The sequence below is a fragment of the Mesoplodon mirus genome, assembly GCF_964341445.2.
Source record: "Mesoplodon mirus genome assembly, chromosome: 10".
Lineage (NCBI taxonomy): Eukaryota > Metazoa > Chordata > Mammalia > Artiodactyla > Ziphiidae > Mesoplodon > Mesoplodon mirus.
This window is the reverse complement of record NC_138986.1, coordinates 50128289-50147398: the sequence shown is the minus strand read 5'-3', so window position 1 is coordinate 50147398 and position 19110 is coordinate 50128289. Positions and strand designations below refer to the sequence as shown.

At 39.9% G+C, this 19110-nt stretch overlaps 2 protein-coding genes across 7 annotated transcripts in view; one reads left to right on the top strand and one right to left on the bottom strand.

Annotated features, from left to right (window-relative positions):
• Positions 1–12133, bottom strand: part of SESN1 (sestrin 1) — a 117132-nt gene extending 104999 nt beyond the window's left edge. For both annotated transcript variants that reach the window (XM_082633554.1, XM_082633555.1), the window contains exon 1: positions 11074–12133. In XM_082633554.1, the coding sequence (XP_082489680.1) occupies positions 11074–11352 (279 nt within the window). In that variant the 5' untranslated portion in view covers positions 11353–12133. The remainder of the gene's footprint in view (positions 1–11073) is intronic.
• A 608-nt stretch (positions 12134–12741) lies between these two features.
• Positions 12742–19110, top strand: part of CEP57L1 (centrosomal protein 57 like 1) — a 78738-nt gene continuing 72369 nt past the window's right edge. For all 5 annotated transcript variants that reach the window (XR_014295190.1, XR_014295191.1, XR_014295192.1 and 2 more), the window contains exon 1: positions 12742–12818. The gene's annotated coding sequence lies outside the window, so the exon portion shown is untranslated. The remainder of the gene's footprint in view (positions 12819–19110) is intronic.

The window sequence follows — 19110 nt, the reverse complement described above, 5'->3', positions numbered from 1 at the left end:
TCTGAGCCTTGATTTTTTTTCCTGATGCATAAAATGGGGATAATAATACCTACTCTTACAGTGTTGTGGTGAAGATTAAATGAAAAGCGTTAAGAATATATGAAAAGGGTTAAGAACTAGGTTTCACATACAGAATGCCTATTCTTATTACATTCAAAAATACACATTCTTCGAAACTAGAAAGATTAAGAGACTGTTGAAAATGCCTTAAGATGACTTTGTCCCAATGTGTGGCAGATTCTAAGCGGGGCAGGCATGGGAGCTCAGGAGGAGCCCCAAAGACACCTGCCATGCCCAATGAAGCAAATTCAAGAAATCAAATATGATACAAAATCTCTTCAAGCCCTGTTACTTCTGGGGTATCTTTTGGGCCATGTAATCTTTGCTTAGTTACTCTGTTCTTAAAATCATATCAAGCAGTCTAGGCCAGGCCAGTTATCCGGCCAGAGTGAAAGGACTGTTTGGGGGACTTTCTGCCTAATATGTCAAGCTCCCACTGGGGGAAGCAGAGTAGGAACACTGATAGTGCAGCTTTAGTCTCCTCAGTAGACCGTCAAGGCAAGCAGTCTCTGCAGCAAATCTGCCTGAAGTATCAGACATGAACCGACTAGGCACAGAGGATTCAGTTGCTTACTGACAGCACTGGCATATGTCACCATTTACTTTTCTACATCTTATACCCCTGAAGATACATTGGAAAGTCAGCTGTTCCTAAATGGAACAACAGACGAGCACTGTATCAGGGGAGGAATCCGGTTCCCAGAGTGCTAAAACAATGTTTATAAAACGCTCACTTTGGTTCCTAGAGGTGCTATTTCCTCTAGGATGCTATTCCCTAGGGCCAAGGGACCGGGAAAGTAGGTGAAAACTTTCCCAGTTGCCCAGAGACTTGGGGTACCCTAAAGGGCGTATGGTGCCAGAGGGCTCAACTTCCCATCTCCTCTCCCCCAACTGCACTGTGAGGGCAGAACAGAATACTAATAGTTAATATTCACTGAGTGCTGAGTTACAGTAAACATTGCACATGTTACCTCATTTAATCCTCACAACTCTGTGAGGGAACTGAGGCTTAAGCGGGTTATATAACTTGCCCAAGATCACAAAGCTTGGCAGAGTAGGACTTAGAGCCAGGTCTGACTAACTCTAAAGCCCATGGTTTGAGCATGCTCCTTTATTGCTGTCCAGGTATTAAAGCACAGGCCTTGGCAATGGACCTCTCCATGTACACTTGACCCCTGGATGACACATGCAGCTGCCTGCCTGCAACCCCTCCCTACTGGTGCCATGTTGACATACTAGAATGGTGCTGAACTCCAAGGAGGGGATGGATGCTACAGATCTGCCATCACCCACGGAGCAAAATTCTGGGTAAGTCCACCACTTACCCTGAGGCAGTGGTTGGTTAGAAGCATCCTTTGGTAAAGTTGGACATAGCATTAATATGCTAATATATTAAAATTTACTGTACAAAAGGCAATTAGGGGTGTAAATACATGTGGATACAAAGGGTGGGATATATGAAAGTCAATTATAAGTCAATACATAAAAATCCTAAACTCTAAACAGAAAAATCCTAAAGTAATGCCAGTTTGGAGTTTGACTCATTAGCTAAAAGACCTAGATCAAGTTCATCATCATCTTCTTTATTATCACCAATATTCATCACCATCATCACCAACATTTACTGAGCACTTACTGTGTATAAGGCCCACTTCTACATACTTTACTGTTCACTTAATTCTCAAAACTACCCTGTGAGAGTGGTATTATTATCCTCATATTACAATAAGTAAACAGTCTCAAAAAGTTTATTCGTAATTAAATTTGTACAGTATATCAAAGTTTACAAAATGCTTTACCAATATGATCTCCTTTAATTTTTATAATCACATCACAAGGCAGATATTAAAATTATGTCAATTCACAGATGAGGAAACAGATACAGAAGTTAATTTATTCATGGCTGGTAAAGAAAATCCAAGATCTTTAAACCCTTCTGAAGCAATATCTCTAGTCAATGTGAGACTCTGTATATTTAAAATAGATGGTTAGAAAGAAAAAAAAAATCAAGAAAAAACAAAAGCTTCTTTTGTTTTTAAAGTAGAATAATGATTAAAATTAAGAGAAGCTTACAGCCTTTCCTTTGATATGTCAAAAGATAGATAAGCACAGCGCTTGGCATATAGTAGGTACACAGTAAATACCTCATGAATGAAATGAGAAGAAATATTCAGTGCGTTCAGTGGTAAAATCTATACTGCCTCAATAAAATTTCAATTATTTCCTATGCTCAGAATCTCTGTCATCAAGAAAACTGAATATAGATTAATATTTTATAATTTAAAACTGCCAATGTATACATTACTTGTTAGATGAAAAAATAGACACACCTTAATTTGGTGAGGTGTAATCACTATCAGTGACTTTGAGAGATCTTATTTTGTGAGAAAACCCGTCTCCCTATTACTTAAATCACTTTTTACTTTTGAAAGGTTTCTCTAAATATGTCCTTCAGTTCCACTGATCATATCACTCTACCACTATTTTGCAAGGCTTGGCCTTTATCACATGATCGGAAGAATTTCTTACTGTGTTTAGGCTATGAATAGCATTTGAAAAATTACTCAGTTATAATTATAGACAGCTAACACCTGCCGACTTGCTAGAAAATGAAATCATGTCAAGTTTAAAGACGACTGTGCAATGCCTGTCAAAGAGTGAAGTGTGAAAACAGTAAATGCTCATTTTTAGTGGGGTAAACTAAGATTCTAATTAGACTTTACTGAATATTACACATAGAATCGACAAATTATCCTAGCTATTTAAGAAAGCATATGTATATGTATGTATGTGCATATTTTATATATATATAAAATATATATGTATATATTATATATATATAAAATCTGTCAATTTAAACAATTTTTAAGTTAAAACATTAATACTATTCATTTAATGAATATGTATATATGAAAGTTGATTTGGGTAATATAACTAACAAAACTCACATCATAAATTTTATTTTCCTTTAGTATGGTTTAAAAGCTTAGGAAGTTGAAGGTAATTTTATAATATAAGTAATATTTTAAAAATCTATGTAGACCTTTCCCTTTTAAAAGTAAAAATAGAGTCAGATTTAAAGAAAGCATAAAACTAGAATAATCTCATTTTTCTAAGGTAATTCCATATTTCATTGCAATCTTATTAGATTTTTCTATAAGTAATTATAGAAAAGAGATAAGAACATGAGAAGACATAATTATTGTGTTGCCAAATTTCACAAGTCTTTTTCATATAAACTGAAACATGTCACAAATGATGACAGCCTACTAGCAGTATACAGGCTTTCAACAATAAAAATGCCTATTGTGAAAATCCAATAAATGGTCCTAACAGCTATCCTACAAAGACTCCCAAAGTATTTTCAGTGAAAAAGCATTTTTTTAAAAAACAAGCATATTGGTTTTTTTGAGCAATATTTTTTAACATCTTTATTGGAGTATAATTGCTTTATAATGTTGTGTTAGTTTCTGCTGTATAACAAAGTGAATCAGCTATATGTATACATATATCCCCATATCTCCTCCCTCTTGCATCTCCCTCCCACCCTCCCTATCTTACCCCTCTAGGTGGTCACAAAGCACCGAGCTGATCTCCCTGTGCTATGGGGCTGCTTCCCACTAGCTATCTATTTTACATTTGGTAGTGTATATATGTCCATGCCACTCTCTCACTTCATCTCAGCTTACCCTTCTCCCTCCCTGTGTCCTCAAGTCCATTCTCTATGTCTGCGTCTTTATTCCTGTCCTGCCCCTAGGTTCTTCAGAACCATTTTTTTCATTCCATATATGTTTAGCATACGATATTTGTTTTTCTCTTTCTGACTTACTTCATTCTGTATGACAGACTCTAGGTCCATCCACCTCACTACAAATAACTCAATTTCATAAAAAACAAGCATCTTTTAAAAGGCTTTTTTTCTATACACAAATGTCATGGTAAATGTATCTTTATTGACATTAGTTTAACTTGGTGTAGTAACCAACAGGAAAAAAAGCAAAGTATAAAATAATGTTCCCATAGTGTGCCTTAAACTTCCAGTCTGCCCATTGCCCCTAGTAATACCATCATCAAATATTCTGAAGAACCCTCAGATGCCCCTGAGTTTACTGTGCCAGTGTAACTGAAGCAGTAGTTCATATCATCAAGGTCAATTAAGGTCTTTCTCTCTTAATGTAATAAATGTGATCTACAAAAGCTGAGTCAAAGTAAATCCTATTTTCTATTGACTTCAATTAAAATGTAAATATTTGGGTCTTCCCTGGTGGCACAGTGGTTGAGAGTCCACCTGCCAACGCAGGGGACACGGGTTCGTGCCCCGGTCCGGGAAGATCCCACGTGCCGTGGAGTGGCTAGGCCCGTGAGCCATGGCCACTGAGCCTGCGCGTCCAGAGCCTGTGCTCAGCAATGGGAGAGGCCACAACAGTGAGAGGCCTGCGTACCGCAAAAAAAAAAAAAAAAAAAAGGAAATATTTTATCATGGTGTGAAAAAAATAGACTGATTTGAGAAACTGTGACAAAGAAGAGATTATAATTGGTGGCGAGGCTTGCTTGGTGCTGATACACATCCAGCATAACTTTCATCCTTTTATGCAATTTAAGTACTGCCTTCCCTCCACCAGCATCTCCCCTGTCCTTCCACAAATTCTAAAATTTCCCCATGCCTCTGGTTCCTCCAGTACATGCTAATTTGCTACTCATAAACACTGTTTTTAGATATGAAATTATTTATGATTAAGATGTAACACCAAATAGGGCCCCGTTGTTTCAAAGTTCTAAGTGATTAATAATCCTTCATCAAACCGAAGATTCTACAGCTACTTTCTGTCACATCAAAGTTTCAACAAATCCTTAAGTTGGCTGTTTAAGTTATTATCTACTCAGTTGGTTAAAAGATATCCTGCAAATTTCTAATGGCTTACAAAAGGAAAATAAATATAACCTTAAAACAAAGATAACAGCACATCTATTTTCAAATTCTTTTACTCCAAGAATGATCTGTATAGCACTTTAAGGGCACACAGTATTAAAGACAAGAAAATAATTCTAATTAAGCTAAACTATTGTTTCAGGGAGTCCTCCTGACATAAACAACCCATGACCTTAAATTGAAATCTAATAGGCAAGTGTTTAATTAACATCCCATTTCCCTACAAAACACTACATCCCATTTATAAACAAAAACAATGTTAGAAAAATATTTTAAAAATTGATCATTCTGGTTTTTTATTTGTTTGTTTCCATGATAGAGACCATTTGGGGCACTGTAACAGGAATAAAATATTTGAAATCTGAAAACTTTAAAAAAAATAGTATCTGTGTTAGTTTCAATCTTTCTTAAAAGTCAGAACAAAGGAAGAGGACACTGAGGGTAGATAGTGTAGATATGATTCATCCTGTAAGCCAGTGAGTAAAAAGAACATAGGCTCTTTACTTTGTTTTCAAACCATTTAGAAAAAAAAAAAAAAGTTAAAGGTTTGCCTTCAATTTCTTTACATTCTTCTTCCAAAGAAGCCCAGACAACCTGAGGGTAAATAGTATTCTCCTCTGAGCTCAAAAGCAAAGAAAGAAAGATAGGAATAAGAGGAAGCACTGAGGAGAGAAGCAAGCCAGGAGACTTTCTGAGGGAAAGGGCCTGAGTTCTCAGTGTATCAATAAAATAAGGAAGGCCAAAAAACAGTGGATATAGAAGAGAGCAGCTCGGTGTAAACACTGAAAGAGGACTTTCATATTTGCTGTGATACCTAAGAGTCAGCAGTGAATGTTTGAGATGGACTACCTTAAATTTTTGGCTTTGACTAGACATGGCAGTAAGATAGAAACAAAAACAAAACAATCATCTTAAAAAGCCAAATCTGCTTCTAGAATGTTCTGAATCTGTTATATTTTATAGCATCATTATAAATTAGTTACGTTTCCAATCTAATAGAATCTAAATTATAACTAGACCAAAGCAATATATTATCTAGTTAGATATGAGTTTTATTGGCAGCCTCTGACTAAACCTGTCTTCTGTCCCTCTTCTTCCTCACCAACAGAAATCTTTGTTCACATGATGGGGGCTCTCCTGGCTCTTAGGGGCTGAATGTGGATTAATCCAAACCAAAAATAGAAATGCCCAATTTCCTTGCCAGTTACTGGCTTAGTAAAGGGCATGTGACACTGGTCAATAGAAACTGAGAAGTCTGCTGGAGGGTTTCTGGGGAAAGCTTTTCTTCCCTAATAGATGCATGGGAAAAAACTCTTTTCCTCTTAGCTGCAAATGGTCAATGACTACACATGGTGCCTGGAGAACAAAAAGATAAAAGGCAAAAAGGTAACATAGTTCAGCTAATGAATCAATCTTTCAGGCTTGAAATAGCCTAACTTCCAGACTCATTATGCGAACAATAGGAGGTTTACTAACCTCTTATTGTTAAACCTATAAACTATATGTTACCCAATGGATACCAACTGGATACTCCAACTGCAACTCTACAACTATAAATGTGCACCATACCCAACAACTGAAGTTTCATTTCTCCCTGGGGGGTAACAATCACTTCACTAAATGAAAGTCTCCTCCATCCCACTTAAGATAAATACTTCCTTACTTGGTCTAAGTTTTCTACCTTAAGCCAAGTTACTTTCAGATAGTGTTAATTGCTGACAGGCATATAAGAAAATTTGTTTTCCTTTGTCATGGTATAGAAATGAAAAGGATCAAATGACTACTCTTGGAAAAGTACTTGGCTATTTTGGATACTCCTCATAATGTTTTGATGAATATGCACATACTCACATTTTCCCCCTTAATTACATGTATCATAAAGACAATAGCTCACCAGTGGACTATAATAGTATATTGGGCCACTCCATTCATTTGCTTAGGGAATCAAGCATATCCAAAAGGTATTATGGGTGTAAACAAACAAACAAACAGCACAACTAAAACCTCCTATGAGAACAGAAGACCTTCCTCTAAAACGGGGAACAAATCTAATTGATCTTCAGTCTGACTATAGTGCCTGGCTAAAATAGTTCTCAAAAATGTGTTGAACAGATTTAAGTATGCTGACTTGAAATCAATAAATTGAGAACAGGAATAAACAGAGAATGCTATCTCTCAATGTGCCAATTTTTTCACATGTTTAGCCATTTTGAGTTGAATCCATCCTACCACAACCCTCCCACCTCTCCCTGACCATACTCCTCTGAGCTGACCTATAGCAATTAAGGGCCCCTTCAGGAACAGCTGCAAGAATTGCAAATGCAGTTCAGCTTTTGCTGCTTACTAGTGAATAAGAGAAGGCATTACGGAGCGCTACATTGTTTTGTTTCCCTTGTGAGGCTGGTGCTAGAGTGTGAGAAGTGAGGCTGCAGCGTTAAGTGGACGCCAGATGATGCTGGACATTAGGTAACATACTTAAGTTTAGATTCTATCCTAAAGGATTTTAGGGAGGAGAGAAACATGGTCAGCTTTTTATTTTAGATAAATAGCTCTGCAATTATGCGGAGGATGGATATAAAGGTGGTTGAGAAAAGTGAGAGATAACAATGCCAGGAGTAGAACAGTGGTGGCAGCGGCAGAAATCCCTTTAAGAGCTATTTCTAATCAGATTTATCATAGGCAACTTAATCTCAACATGTCCAAAACAGAACTCATCATTCCCCTCAAGTGACCCTCTACCACTCTTTTGTCTCCCGAAATGACTTAATTATTCACCAAGGAGTTCAAGCTAGAAAGTTTAGAGCCATCCTTGATTTTATTTTCCTCATCTCCTATATCCAATTAAATACTATACCCCATAGGTTCTAACTCCTAGCTATCTCCCAAATCTATTCACCTTTTTCCACTTTGCCCACTACATCTTACTCCACCTTTTTTTTTTTTTTTTTTTGCGGTACGCGGGCCTCTCACTGCTGTGGCCCCTCCCGCTGCGGAGCACAGGCTCCGGACGCGCAGGCTCAGCGGCCATGGCCCACGGGCCCAGCTGCTCCGTGGCACGTGGGATCCTCCCAGACCGGGGCACGAACCCGCGTCCCCTGCATCGGCAGGCGGACCCTCAACCACTGAGTCACCAGGGAAGCCCCTTACTCCACCATTTTTGCTTTGGACTAGTGAACAACCTCCTACCTGTTGCACATTCACTTTCGACCCCTGAAATCCATTCTCCAAATTGCTTCCAAAGTGATGCCTCTAATACACCATGTATCATGTCACCATCTTGCTCAACACCCCTCAGTGGCTTCCCATTGTTCCTGGGATAAAGCCTACAACTCCTAACATGGCCCACAAGATCCTCTGTTCTCTGGCTCCTGCCTAAAAAAAGAATTCCTAACTTTATGGGTGTTTCTTATGTGCTAGGCACTGTGCTATGCTTTGTAAGCATTATTTCATTTTATTCTCATTGTGAGGCAGGAACTATTAGCATCAACCTCATTCTGCAGGTGAGAAAACTGAGTCAAGGAGAGATTATGTAACTTACCTAAGGGTGTAGAGTTCAGGTCTGACTCCAGAGCATGTACTTAAACTTTCACACTCTCCTCAAACTGTATGCTCCAACCACACTGCATTACTTTCCACTCCTAAATTCACCTGCTCTCTCTTACCATGAGGCCTTCACACACACTATTCCCTATATATGGAATGTCCCCTCTCACAAATCTCATTTTTGCCTGGATAATATCTATTCATTTCTGCTTAAATGCCATCTCTTCAGGGAGGTCTTCCTTTACTATCTAAAATTATATTGTTTATTTGTTTATGGTCTGTCTCCCCCTTCAGTAGAATGTCAAAATTGTTACCACTGATTCTCAGTTCTTAGAATGGCATTCATCAGGGGTTCAATTAACATTTGTTGAATGAAGGCATGAATGAATGATGTAGGGATGAAAACTCCGTAATCTAGTAACTTCATCTATTCAGACTAAGAAACAGTATTTATTTAGTAGCTTCCAGGTCCCAGTCAATACTCTTGAGAACTCACAGCCCTCTGGGAGAGGCAGACACATAAACATGTGATTATAGCCCAATATAAGTAAAGTGCCTGTTAGAATTGTAGCTGGAATAATGTGCAATAGATGCAGAGATGAGAAAGAAGGCATAAATTGATGGGAAACCTTCACAGTAGAGATTCTTGAATCCTTCTGCAGGATGAATGAGTCTTGAAATACATATCACATAGTCCATGTATTTCTTTTATGAAAGGGGAGAGCAGCGTCCATTACATATGGGGCACTTTACATCTCATTTATCATAATTTATATTATTTATTATAGTAATACACCTCTGTATTATTATTACCATTTTATAGATGTGGAAATCCAAGCTTAAGAGAGGTCAAGTAACTTAACTCGTTCAAGGGTATGCAGTATATTAATAAAGGAGGAGAACCTGAGCCCAGGTCTGACACCAGTACCACTTTACTTACCATTATGTTAGTCCTTTGACCCTGTACTCCCCAGAACCTAATTACTTGTTTTCAATCTAACTCTTAATAAAATTGATTATCTGGTTTCCCATTCTAATATTTTTAAAAGTAGCAAAATAAAAGATTCAGGAAGAGACTGAAGTGAAGCATACCAACAGTAAGGTAAGGAACAGAAAGACTATAAAAATTGAACACTCAAATTCAAACAAAATGGATCATACAGTCCTACATATACATTCCACCCTCAGCTGTACAAGAGTATGTACTTGATGCGCATAATGATGACCCCCATTATGAAAAAAATGGTTGTTGTAGTCACTACACTAAGAGATAGAGAAATAACTTTTGATGCTCAAAGAGGTAAACTTCAAGTACTAGAATAATTCCTCTCTAGTAACTCTGGATAAATATAAATTGTAACTATTGTTTCCACAGTGTTTGTGAGAAGAAATATCCCGAGATCTTAGAGTCTTCATTTTATACACATTATTATTTTTCTGTTGCTTTAAACTGAATTCAAACCAGAATAGAAAAACTGTTCATCTTAGCTTAATATATACCCAAGTAAATTATAAATTTAAAAAACTTCTCATACTGTGACTTTGAACACATGTGGATTGAGTAATTTAGACTGATAAGCTTAAAGGCCATTTCTGACAATTCTTAATACTAAAAATCTTTCCCTTAAAAAAAACCTTCTAATCTTCTAATAAAACAAGATAAATTGAATATGTACAAACAGGAGGAAAACTATAACATCCTTTATCCTTTGCACTCACAACTTAAATAGGTATGTATGTGAAAAAGAAAAGAATCAAACAACTTAGGCAAACACAGAGAAAGCTAGTTAAGTAACTGACCATAACAGTCTACCATTCACTCAACCTGGATCCAATTATTCAATTTGCAGATGTCAGCTCCTTTATAACATGGGCTTTTATTATTTTACATAATTCTTTCAGGAAAAAAAGGTTGCATTTAGGGAACAGATTTTCGGGTTTTTTGTTTTGTTTTTAAGAACAAGAGGAAATTGTTTCACCAGTTATCTCGAACAAGCTGACTAGGAAACATTTAACATCTTTATCATTTTAGAGGGTTGTAAACGTGAAACTTTCCACAGAGAACACTGTTTGTAGCAATGTGAAAAGCATACTGGCTACACTTCCCAACAACACATAAAAATGAATATAAGGAAAAGTAAGTATTTATTTGTAATTAACTGTAATTTTCACGTATTTTGCCCAGGAGGATTGCATTTCTTTTTAAATTTTTTTTATACAGCAGGTTTTTATTAGTTATCTATTTTATACATATTAGTGTATATATGTCAATCCCTATCTCCCAATGGAGGAATGATGCATTTCTGCTAAAACTCTCTAGAAAGACAATACTTGTTTAGTTGTATTTGAAAATTACTTTTACTTTAATTCACCCTGTCCAATTTTAACCCCAAATTCAATGTTTTACAAAACAGTCTAAATTTAAGATGTTGAGTGGTTCAAATTATAACAACCTATTTGAAGCAAATACAAAGTGAATATCTGCAAGTAAAACTTCACATTACTAGATAAACAGTTGTACTTATAATGTTATTTCTTACCTGGACGCTCTTCAGAATAAACTCACTTTTCTCTCTTACATCTTTAAAGGGACACCTCTTAGAAAGCATAAGCAGATGAGCAAGAAGCTTATTCAACCCATCCAAAGAAACAGCATTTGAAAGGCCGTCAGCTGGACGATAAGGTGTCTCTTTCACCAAACGAAGACACTCGGTTTTTCTCACAATGATCTGCCTAATGTTTTCCAGTGCTGTCTCTCTAGTAGTTGAATCTCTACTGCACAGTCCATCCCATCTCACTTCATTCTCTCCTTCAGCCATGGCAATTGGGAGTTTTTTCTTTGCTGTCTTCAGTTACCTTTCAGCATGTCCCCCAAAGCACTTTGCATTTTTAAAAACGAGAAATGTAAGAATAAAATCAGAGAACTCGAATCGTCATGAAAACATACGTCTGGGTGACATTTGGAGCCAGAGTGTCTTCGATCTACGAGATAGAGCTCGCCCTCTCCTTCTGCCCGGAGGGGCAGTCTTTTGGTCAGAGACCGAGAAAAAAAAGTTGGAAAGTTGAAACCTTACAGCGCTGGCTTTGCTGGACAGGCAGTGTCGGGGAAGTGTTCTCCTCCGTCTCTCGGGGTCAGCGGATATCCTCACGTTGTGGAGCTGTCAAACCCGTACTCTGCCCAAAAAGGCTGGTAACAGCTGAACGCTCACCAGCCATTCGGTGTTTTTTGTCTGTGCAGCCACGGTGTTCTCGGGAGCGTTCTCACCCCGCCCCTCCTCCGGCACCAGTCCCCGCCTTCCGCAGCTCCTCCCTCCCGGCCGGGCGCTGGCTGGGAAGGCTTGCCGAATCTTGGCTTGCTGGCCCCGGCGGCCAGAGACCCTGGAGCTCCCGTGGGGTCGGCAGCCTCTTGCAGCCGCTGTCTCGGTGGCGGCGTTGGCGGAAAGCGTCTCCGGCCTGCCGGTTCCGGACTCCCCGGGTAGACGCCGCTTCTTTTCCAATCCTTGCGTCCTCGCCCACCGCCCGCCAGGCCAGACAGGCACAGGGCGGCCCCGCAATCCCCGAGCGTGGAGCTGGGCAGCGAAGCTGGTGGAGCGGCTGGGCCCGCGGCGCAGAGCCCGCCCCTTCGCCCAGCCCCATCGGTGGGGCTCGGCCCAGAGGGCGGGAGCGGGGAGGGAAGATGGGGTCCTCACCCCCAGCCCCTCCCCTTTCTCCGCCCGGCACAAACGAGGAGCCGCCCCCGCCCCTGCGCCCTGTTCCCCGCCCAAGCAGACGCGACCCGCAGAGGCAAAGCCATTGGAAAAAACCCCGCCCTCCCACAGGCTACCTCCAGACCCCAAGTCCGCGCGCGGCCGCCAACCGCTGCCGGCCGTTACGCTTGCGTGACGGCGGGCAGCGCGCATGCGCCTTAAAAGGCAGTTAAGCTGCGCCGGCGTTTTCCGTGCTCTGCGGTTTGGCTTCTTTGGCCTGAACAAGGGGAAAGGAAAATAAGGGACAGCTGAAGTACACAAGCACGGCAGAGAGTGTAGCACAGACGTACACCTGGAAGTTCTTGAATCTAAATTTAAGGTCGGCCTAAAAATAGAAACGGTCTCTTTATTACGCTAAACCCAGGTTTAAGAAGGCAGGGCGTACTCGCATTGACTTCTGGGAAGTGTAGTTTTGGTGCCCCCGTCGCGTTCTGTTTGCGACAGAAACTACAGCTCCCGTGAGCCACTGCGACGTTGCCTGTGGCGGCCTGCGAGCCAACGGTTAGCGTTGACGGAGGTTGACTGAGAGCGTCGGTTTGGTGAGCACTGTGGGCTTGGTTGCCACTTTTCCTTTGACAGGATTTTTCCTTCCTTCATTTCCTCTGGGATTTTAGAAACCAAGCCATCTAGTTGAGGCGAGAATTTGGGAATGGTTGCTATCCTGAGGGTCGGAGGGTGCAGCATAAGGCCAGGCAAGGAGGATGCTGTGGAAACGGGTGCTCCGCGCTGCTGCCTCTGCTTCCGGTCTCTCAAGTGGGTTCTCGCGGCATGGATTAGGTACCCCTGTGCAATTGCACCTTTGTTTGCCATTGCACAGGGGTGTGGTTTATTTGCCCAGTCAACTGTCACCGCAAGCCAGGCTTTCAAAGAGAGTTGTCAAATCCCTTTTGTATGAGACTAAAGGAGAAAGAATCCCCGGTATTCCTAAATATGAATTTTTGCAGGCTTTAAGGATACAATATGAAAAAAGACATATAAAAATCTCCAAAATTTGGTATTTTTTAAAGATTCAATCATTTGTTTACAAATTACTGTTTGATTTTTAAAAGTCATTCCTCTTGGGGAAAGTCGACGTTTGAAGTGTTGTCAATGGACTGAAAACCAATTAGATTTTAATCCTTCACGTTGCAGAATAGATGTGTTTCTTAAAACTTAGCCTTGTTAGGTACTAAGTATACAACAGTGGAAAAGACTGTTATCTAGTTAAACTAATGGTTAAACATACTTCACAGTACACACATTAAACATACAGTACTATATCATTGGGATGGCTAGAAAGAAGATCATTTAGTCCAGTCTTGAGAAGTCAGGGAAATCTTCATCTCAGGGAAAGAGGGCCAAAAGAACAGCATATGGTGAGGCCGTGAGTGAGAGAGAGAAGATAATTTCAGGAAACTGCAATAAGCCAAAATCATACATGTTTTGAGATGGATAGCTTTTTGTGTATTGATGTACTTTGAAGCATCAAAGAGAAAGATACTGTGAATTTTCCAGATAGTTTCTGAAAGTCATCTATCCTTGAACAGATTTATAGTTCTGATGAATTGGTTTAATTTGGAAAGCCTCTGACATTCTAATGTTACTGGTTTAAATCAGAATTTTTAAAAATGAGAACTTCTTATGAGTATGATTTCAAAAACCAAAAAAGCCATTCCTTTTTTTTTTTTTTTTTTTCTTTTTGAGGGGCTCGTCCTCCTACGTCCAGCCCACAAAGGGTAGGGTAGTTTCTTAAGTCCGAGTCTCCTTTTTGCTGTGTAATTGAATATGATCTCATTCATAGCCATGGTTTTGCCACCACCTATGACTCTTAAATGTATAGCTCCATCCAGCTTCACCTTTCAGCTTTCTTATATACATCTTCTTGATATTTCTTGGATATCTCAAAAGTACCTCAAACTCAACATGCCTAAAACCAAATGCATGGTTATCACCTGTGAATCTGATTGTTTTTCAGTGTTCCCTACTTCACTTTAGGGCACTACCATCCACTTATGATGAAAATTTGAAATCTAAGCATTATTTTTTTAATAAATTTATTATTTTTGGCTTGTTGGGTCTTCGTTGTTGCGCATGGGCTTTCTCTAGTTGCAGCGAGCGGGGCTACTCTTTGTCGCAGTGCGCGGGCTTCTCATTGCAGTGGCTTCTCTTATTGCGGAGCACGGGCTCTAGGCGCGCGGGCTTCAGTAGTTGTGGTGCATGGGCTTAGTTGCTCTGCGGCATGTGGAATCTTCCCGGACCAGGGCTCGAACCCGTGTCTTTCTAAATGTCCTTCATACCTCTGTATCCAAATTATTATTAAGCTTTATCAATTTTATCTCCCAAATATCCCTCAAATCCATCCTTTTCTGTGCATCTACATAAGCACAGTCTTTTCTAAACTGCCATAATCTCTTGCCAAGACCATTGCCATAGTGATTATTCACTCTGGCCTTTCTCCATTAGTTCTCCACACAGTAGCCAGAATAACTGTTTAAAAATTCAAATTTCTCTTAAAACCATTTAGTGATGTCCTGCCTTAATCTTAAAGGCAAAATTTCTTTATAAAGCCTAATGTCATTTGGTCCCTTTCCACCTTTCCAGCCTCACTTAGTCTACCAGTCTCCACCTATCTGTGCTTCAGCCATACAGATCTTTCTTCAGTCACTGGTTCTCATATTCCTTTTTATCCATTTGTTCACTCAACAAATATCTGTTGAGTGCCTACTATATAACAGGACATTGAGGTTATACTACTGAGCACAATGTACAAAAGTCCCTACTCATAATCTTACATTCTACTAAGGAGAGATAGACAATAAATATGTGACATGTATAGTAAATGAAGACAAATGCAGTGGAGAAAAATAAGAACCAACTCAGAAGGGGGATGGAGAGTGCCAGGTTTTGGGGGGCAAGGTTCACCTTTAAATAAGGTGGTCAGAGAAGACCTAATCAAGAAGGGGACATTTGAGGGGATCTGAAATAGGAGGAGGAGTAAGTCATGCAGATGTCTGGAGGAAGAACGTTTCTGTGAAGAGAACAGCCAGTGCAAAGGCCTGCGGGTCCTCACTTTTGACAAATAGCAGTGTGGCAGGAGAGGAGAATAACATGAGGTCACAGAGGATGGAGGTCATGTAGGTGATTGAAAGAACTTTGACTTTTTTGATTGAGATAGGAAGCCATTGGAAGGTTTTGAGCAGGTGGGTTGCATGATCTGACTTTTTAAATTGATTACTTCTTTTAAATTGTGTTGATCATGGACCATGGAGAAGCAAGCGTAGAAGGAGAGACACTAAATAGGAAGGTAAGGTAATAGTCCAGGTGAAAGATGGTAGTGGTAGTGGGCCAGGGTGATAGCAGTGGAGGCAGTGGGAAGAGGCCAGAGTCTGGATATATTATGAAAGTATAGCCAACAGGTTTGCTGACAGATTGGATATGAGGTGTGAGAGTAAAAGAGTCAGAGATGATTACAAGTTTTTAGCTTGAGCAACTAGGAGGGAATTACCATTCAGCGTCATGCGAAAGTCTCCAGATCTGTGTGTTGGAGTAGCAGGGTAAATCAGGAGTTTAGTTTGGCCGTGTTACGTTTGAGATGCCTCTAAGACATTACAGTAGAGGTGTGGAGCAGGCAGTTCGATAAATGAGTCCAGAGATGAGGGTAAAGATCTGCCTATAGATATAATTTTAAGCTTCACAGTAGTGTTTTGATAGTAGATAAACACTGAGAATGGCTGGTATAACAAAAAGAGGCACTCCATGGAGTTTGGGTCGGTCTGGATTTATCTGCAACTATGCAGGATTTGCCAGTGAATCGAGAGAAAAACCTAGAGTGTGGCGTCCTAGGAGGCAGGTGAAAGTGGTTGAGGAGGAAGGAATGCTAAGTTATGTTAAATGCCGCTCTGCGTCAAGTGAGATGAGGATAGCTGATCACTGCATTCAGTAACGTGGAGCTCATTGAGGATCTTAAGAGCAGTTTCAGTGCGGTAAAGGGTAGAAAAGCCAGAAGGCTGTTTTATTTGAGAGAATAGGTGAAGAGCTAGAGACAGTGAGTATGGTACTGTTTTCTTTATCCAGACTGTTCTAGCCTAGTCTTTGACCCCTGTTCCTGTAGATCTTAGCTGAAATATCACTTTCTGAGAGTTTACCTGATCTGATTAAATGCCCGTATTGCATACTCTTATTGTGCCGTATAGTTTACTTGCTAATAAGTTACAAATGTAGTTTTACGATTGTCAGTGTGATAATTTGACTTAAGTGTATCTGCTTCTAAAGCTTAAGCAGGCCAGAGCAGCAGCTGTGCCAATTTTTTTTTTTTTTTTTTTTTTTTTTTCCCCGTACGCGGGCCTCTCACTGTCGTGGCCTCTCCCGTTGTGGAGCACAGGCTCCGGACGCGCAGGCCCAGCGGCCATGGCTCACGGGCCCAGCCGCTCCGCGGCATATGGGATCCTCCCAGACCGGGGCACGAACCCGTATCCCCTGCATCGGCAGGCGGACTCTCAACCACTGCGCCACCAGGGAGGCCCCAATTTTTGCACATCATCTCCAGCTCCGAGTACAGTGTCTGACAGTTAGAATGAACTTAATAAATATTTGACGAAAGAATGAATGGAAGAAAAATGTAATGTCAGAATTTTCAAAGGTGTTGCATATTTACCTGTTGTTTACAAAAATACAAGATAATTAATGGATGGAGGAGGGTATTTTATAATGAAAACATTTTAGAAGATTAGTCTTAAAAGAGAGCAAAACTGGGACTTCCCTGGTGGTCCAGTGGGTAAGACTGTGCTCCCAATGCGGGGGGCCCGGGTTTGATCCCTTGTTGGGGAACTAGATCCCACATGCATGCCGCAACTAAGAGTCCTCATGCCGCAACTAAAAGATTCCCCCATGCTGCAACTAAAGATCCCACATGCCACAACTAAAGCTCCCGCATGCCACAACGAAGATCCCGTGTGCCTCAACTAAGACTCGGCACAGCCTAAATAAATAAATTTTTTTTTTTTTTTAAAGAGAGCAAAACTTTTATTGCTAGTGAGTTGTAGTGCTCACCCTCATGAAATTGGATTTGCTGATATCTTTACCATGTTCCTGCATGTCTCATCCTGTTATAAGATAGTCGCGCATATTTACGTAGAGTATAAAGTAGAGGATATCCTCTACTTTATACTGTACGTAAACATGTGTGACTATCCTCTACATTCATTTATGCTTTAAATGAATAGTGCTCTAGTCAAGGAAAAAGCTGACTGGCTGGTCTCCTACAAGAGGCCTTCACTATGAAATTCATTGATGAATTAACTGTAAGAAAAACAGGGCTGCTAAGTCTTGTGCACTTACAAACACAATCTTTCTACACGCACCAGAGTTTGTGAGATACACAAACACACACACACACACACACACACACACACACTTGACTGATGAATTTATCAGGATGCCAGTTTATTGATATACTTTGAGATATTTGTCAAGTAGATAGCATACTGATTCTCTGACTAAGGGGTTTTCTGTGTAGGAAGATTATATGAGAAATCACCAGGTTGCTTAGGAGGTTGGAATCACAACAAAGGAAATTAGATGTATGTTGTGGTCACTTAATAGCATTAAGCTCTGAGAACCTCTACAGTAGAGCTTAAATTGCCTCCAGTTTCTGCCCCTCTGAGTTAACTTTTCCTGTTCCTGACAGCTCTTCTTTTTGATGAAAACATTGTGTCTTTAAATATGTTAAAACATTTATATTGTAGCCTAGTCTCTGGTCTTAGAGCCATTCTGTCTCTATAAGCTAACTTTGCATATATCTGCTCTGGTCCATTATGTACTGATTTATAGTTTAGCCTTCTGAAGGTAATATTATTTCTAAGTTTTTGTAGGCCCCACATATCATAGGGGTGTACTGATGTTAAGCTCAACAATGAGGTCTGAGCTAGAGATGTATTATAACTATCAGCCTATTAGAGTATTTTGTTTTATTTTGCTTTTAACTTACCATGTCTGTGTGCTTACTGCGGTTCAGGCAGTCTGTTAAATGCTTTGCACTTATATTATTTGGCCCTTACATAGCTAAAAAAAAAAAAATGCTAGAGTTGATCCAAAGCTTACTCTTAACCATTATGTTAGTGTTATACTATAACCATGGGAGCAAATACAATTGGCTATGGTGAGGATGCAGAATAAGAGCCACGGTAGTCTGAAACTGACCAGAGAAGGAAGGGAATAACCAGGAAATGGGCAACCAGGGTTGAAAATTTCAAGAAGAAATGACTAGTCAATATGGAGAATGCTACCAACATGTCTAGAAGGCTAAAGTTACTGAATGGTTTGATACTAAGTAGTCTCTGTTACCCTATAATATATGCATCTGGCATATATTCCCATATTAATATTGAATTACTATGCTGTATTGAGATAAAGATTGATTGACTTGGGTTGGCCTAGGGTAAAACCATGCTGCTCCCTGAAGATAGGAGGGTCTCTCCTAAAGGGCTGGCATTTCTCTTGTTCACCTCTACCAAAAATGTAGGTTCCAGATCAGGAAACTACAACTTGGATAAAAGGATTTAAGTGGGGATAGGTAACTCTGGATGCTTCTGGGTTCTCTTTCCTAGGTTTAGTCTTTAAGGAGGGGATATGGTAAGCATGGATTCTTGGGTGGTGGGTGCTAAAATAGTGCTCACCAGTTGAGGGTAGATCAGGAACTATGATAGAACAGGGCCTAAAAGCCCCAGAGAGAAAATCCTAACTTTTAAGATTCACTGCCTGGTTACTTTTTTGGTGTCTGTGCTTTCTTCTCTTTTATTATCTTCTGGCTTTGGTAAAGTCTTATTTAAATATCATAACTTTATCTTTGCTGTA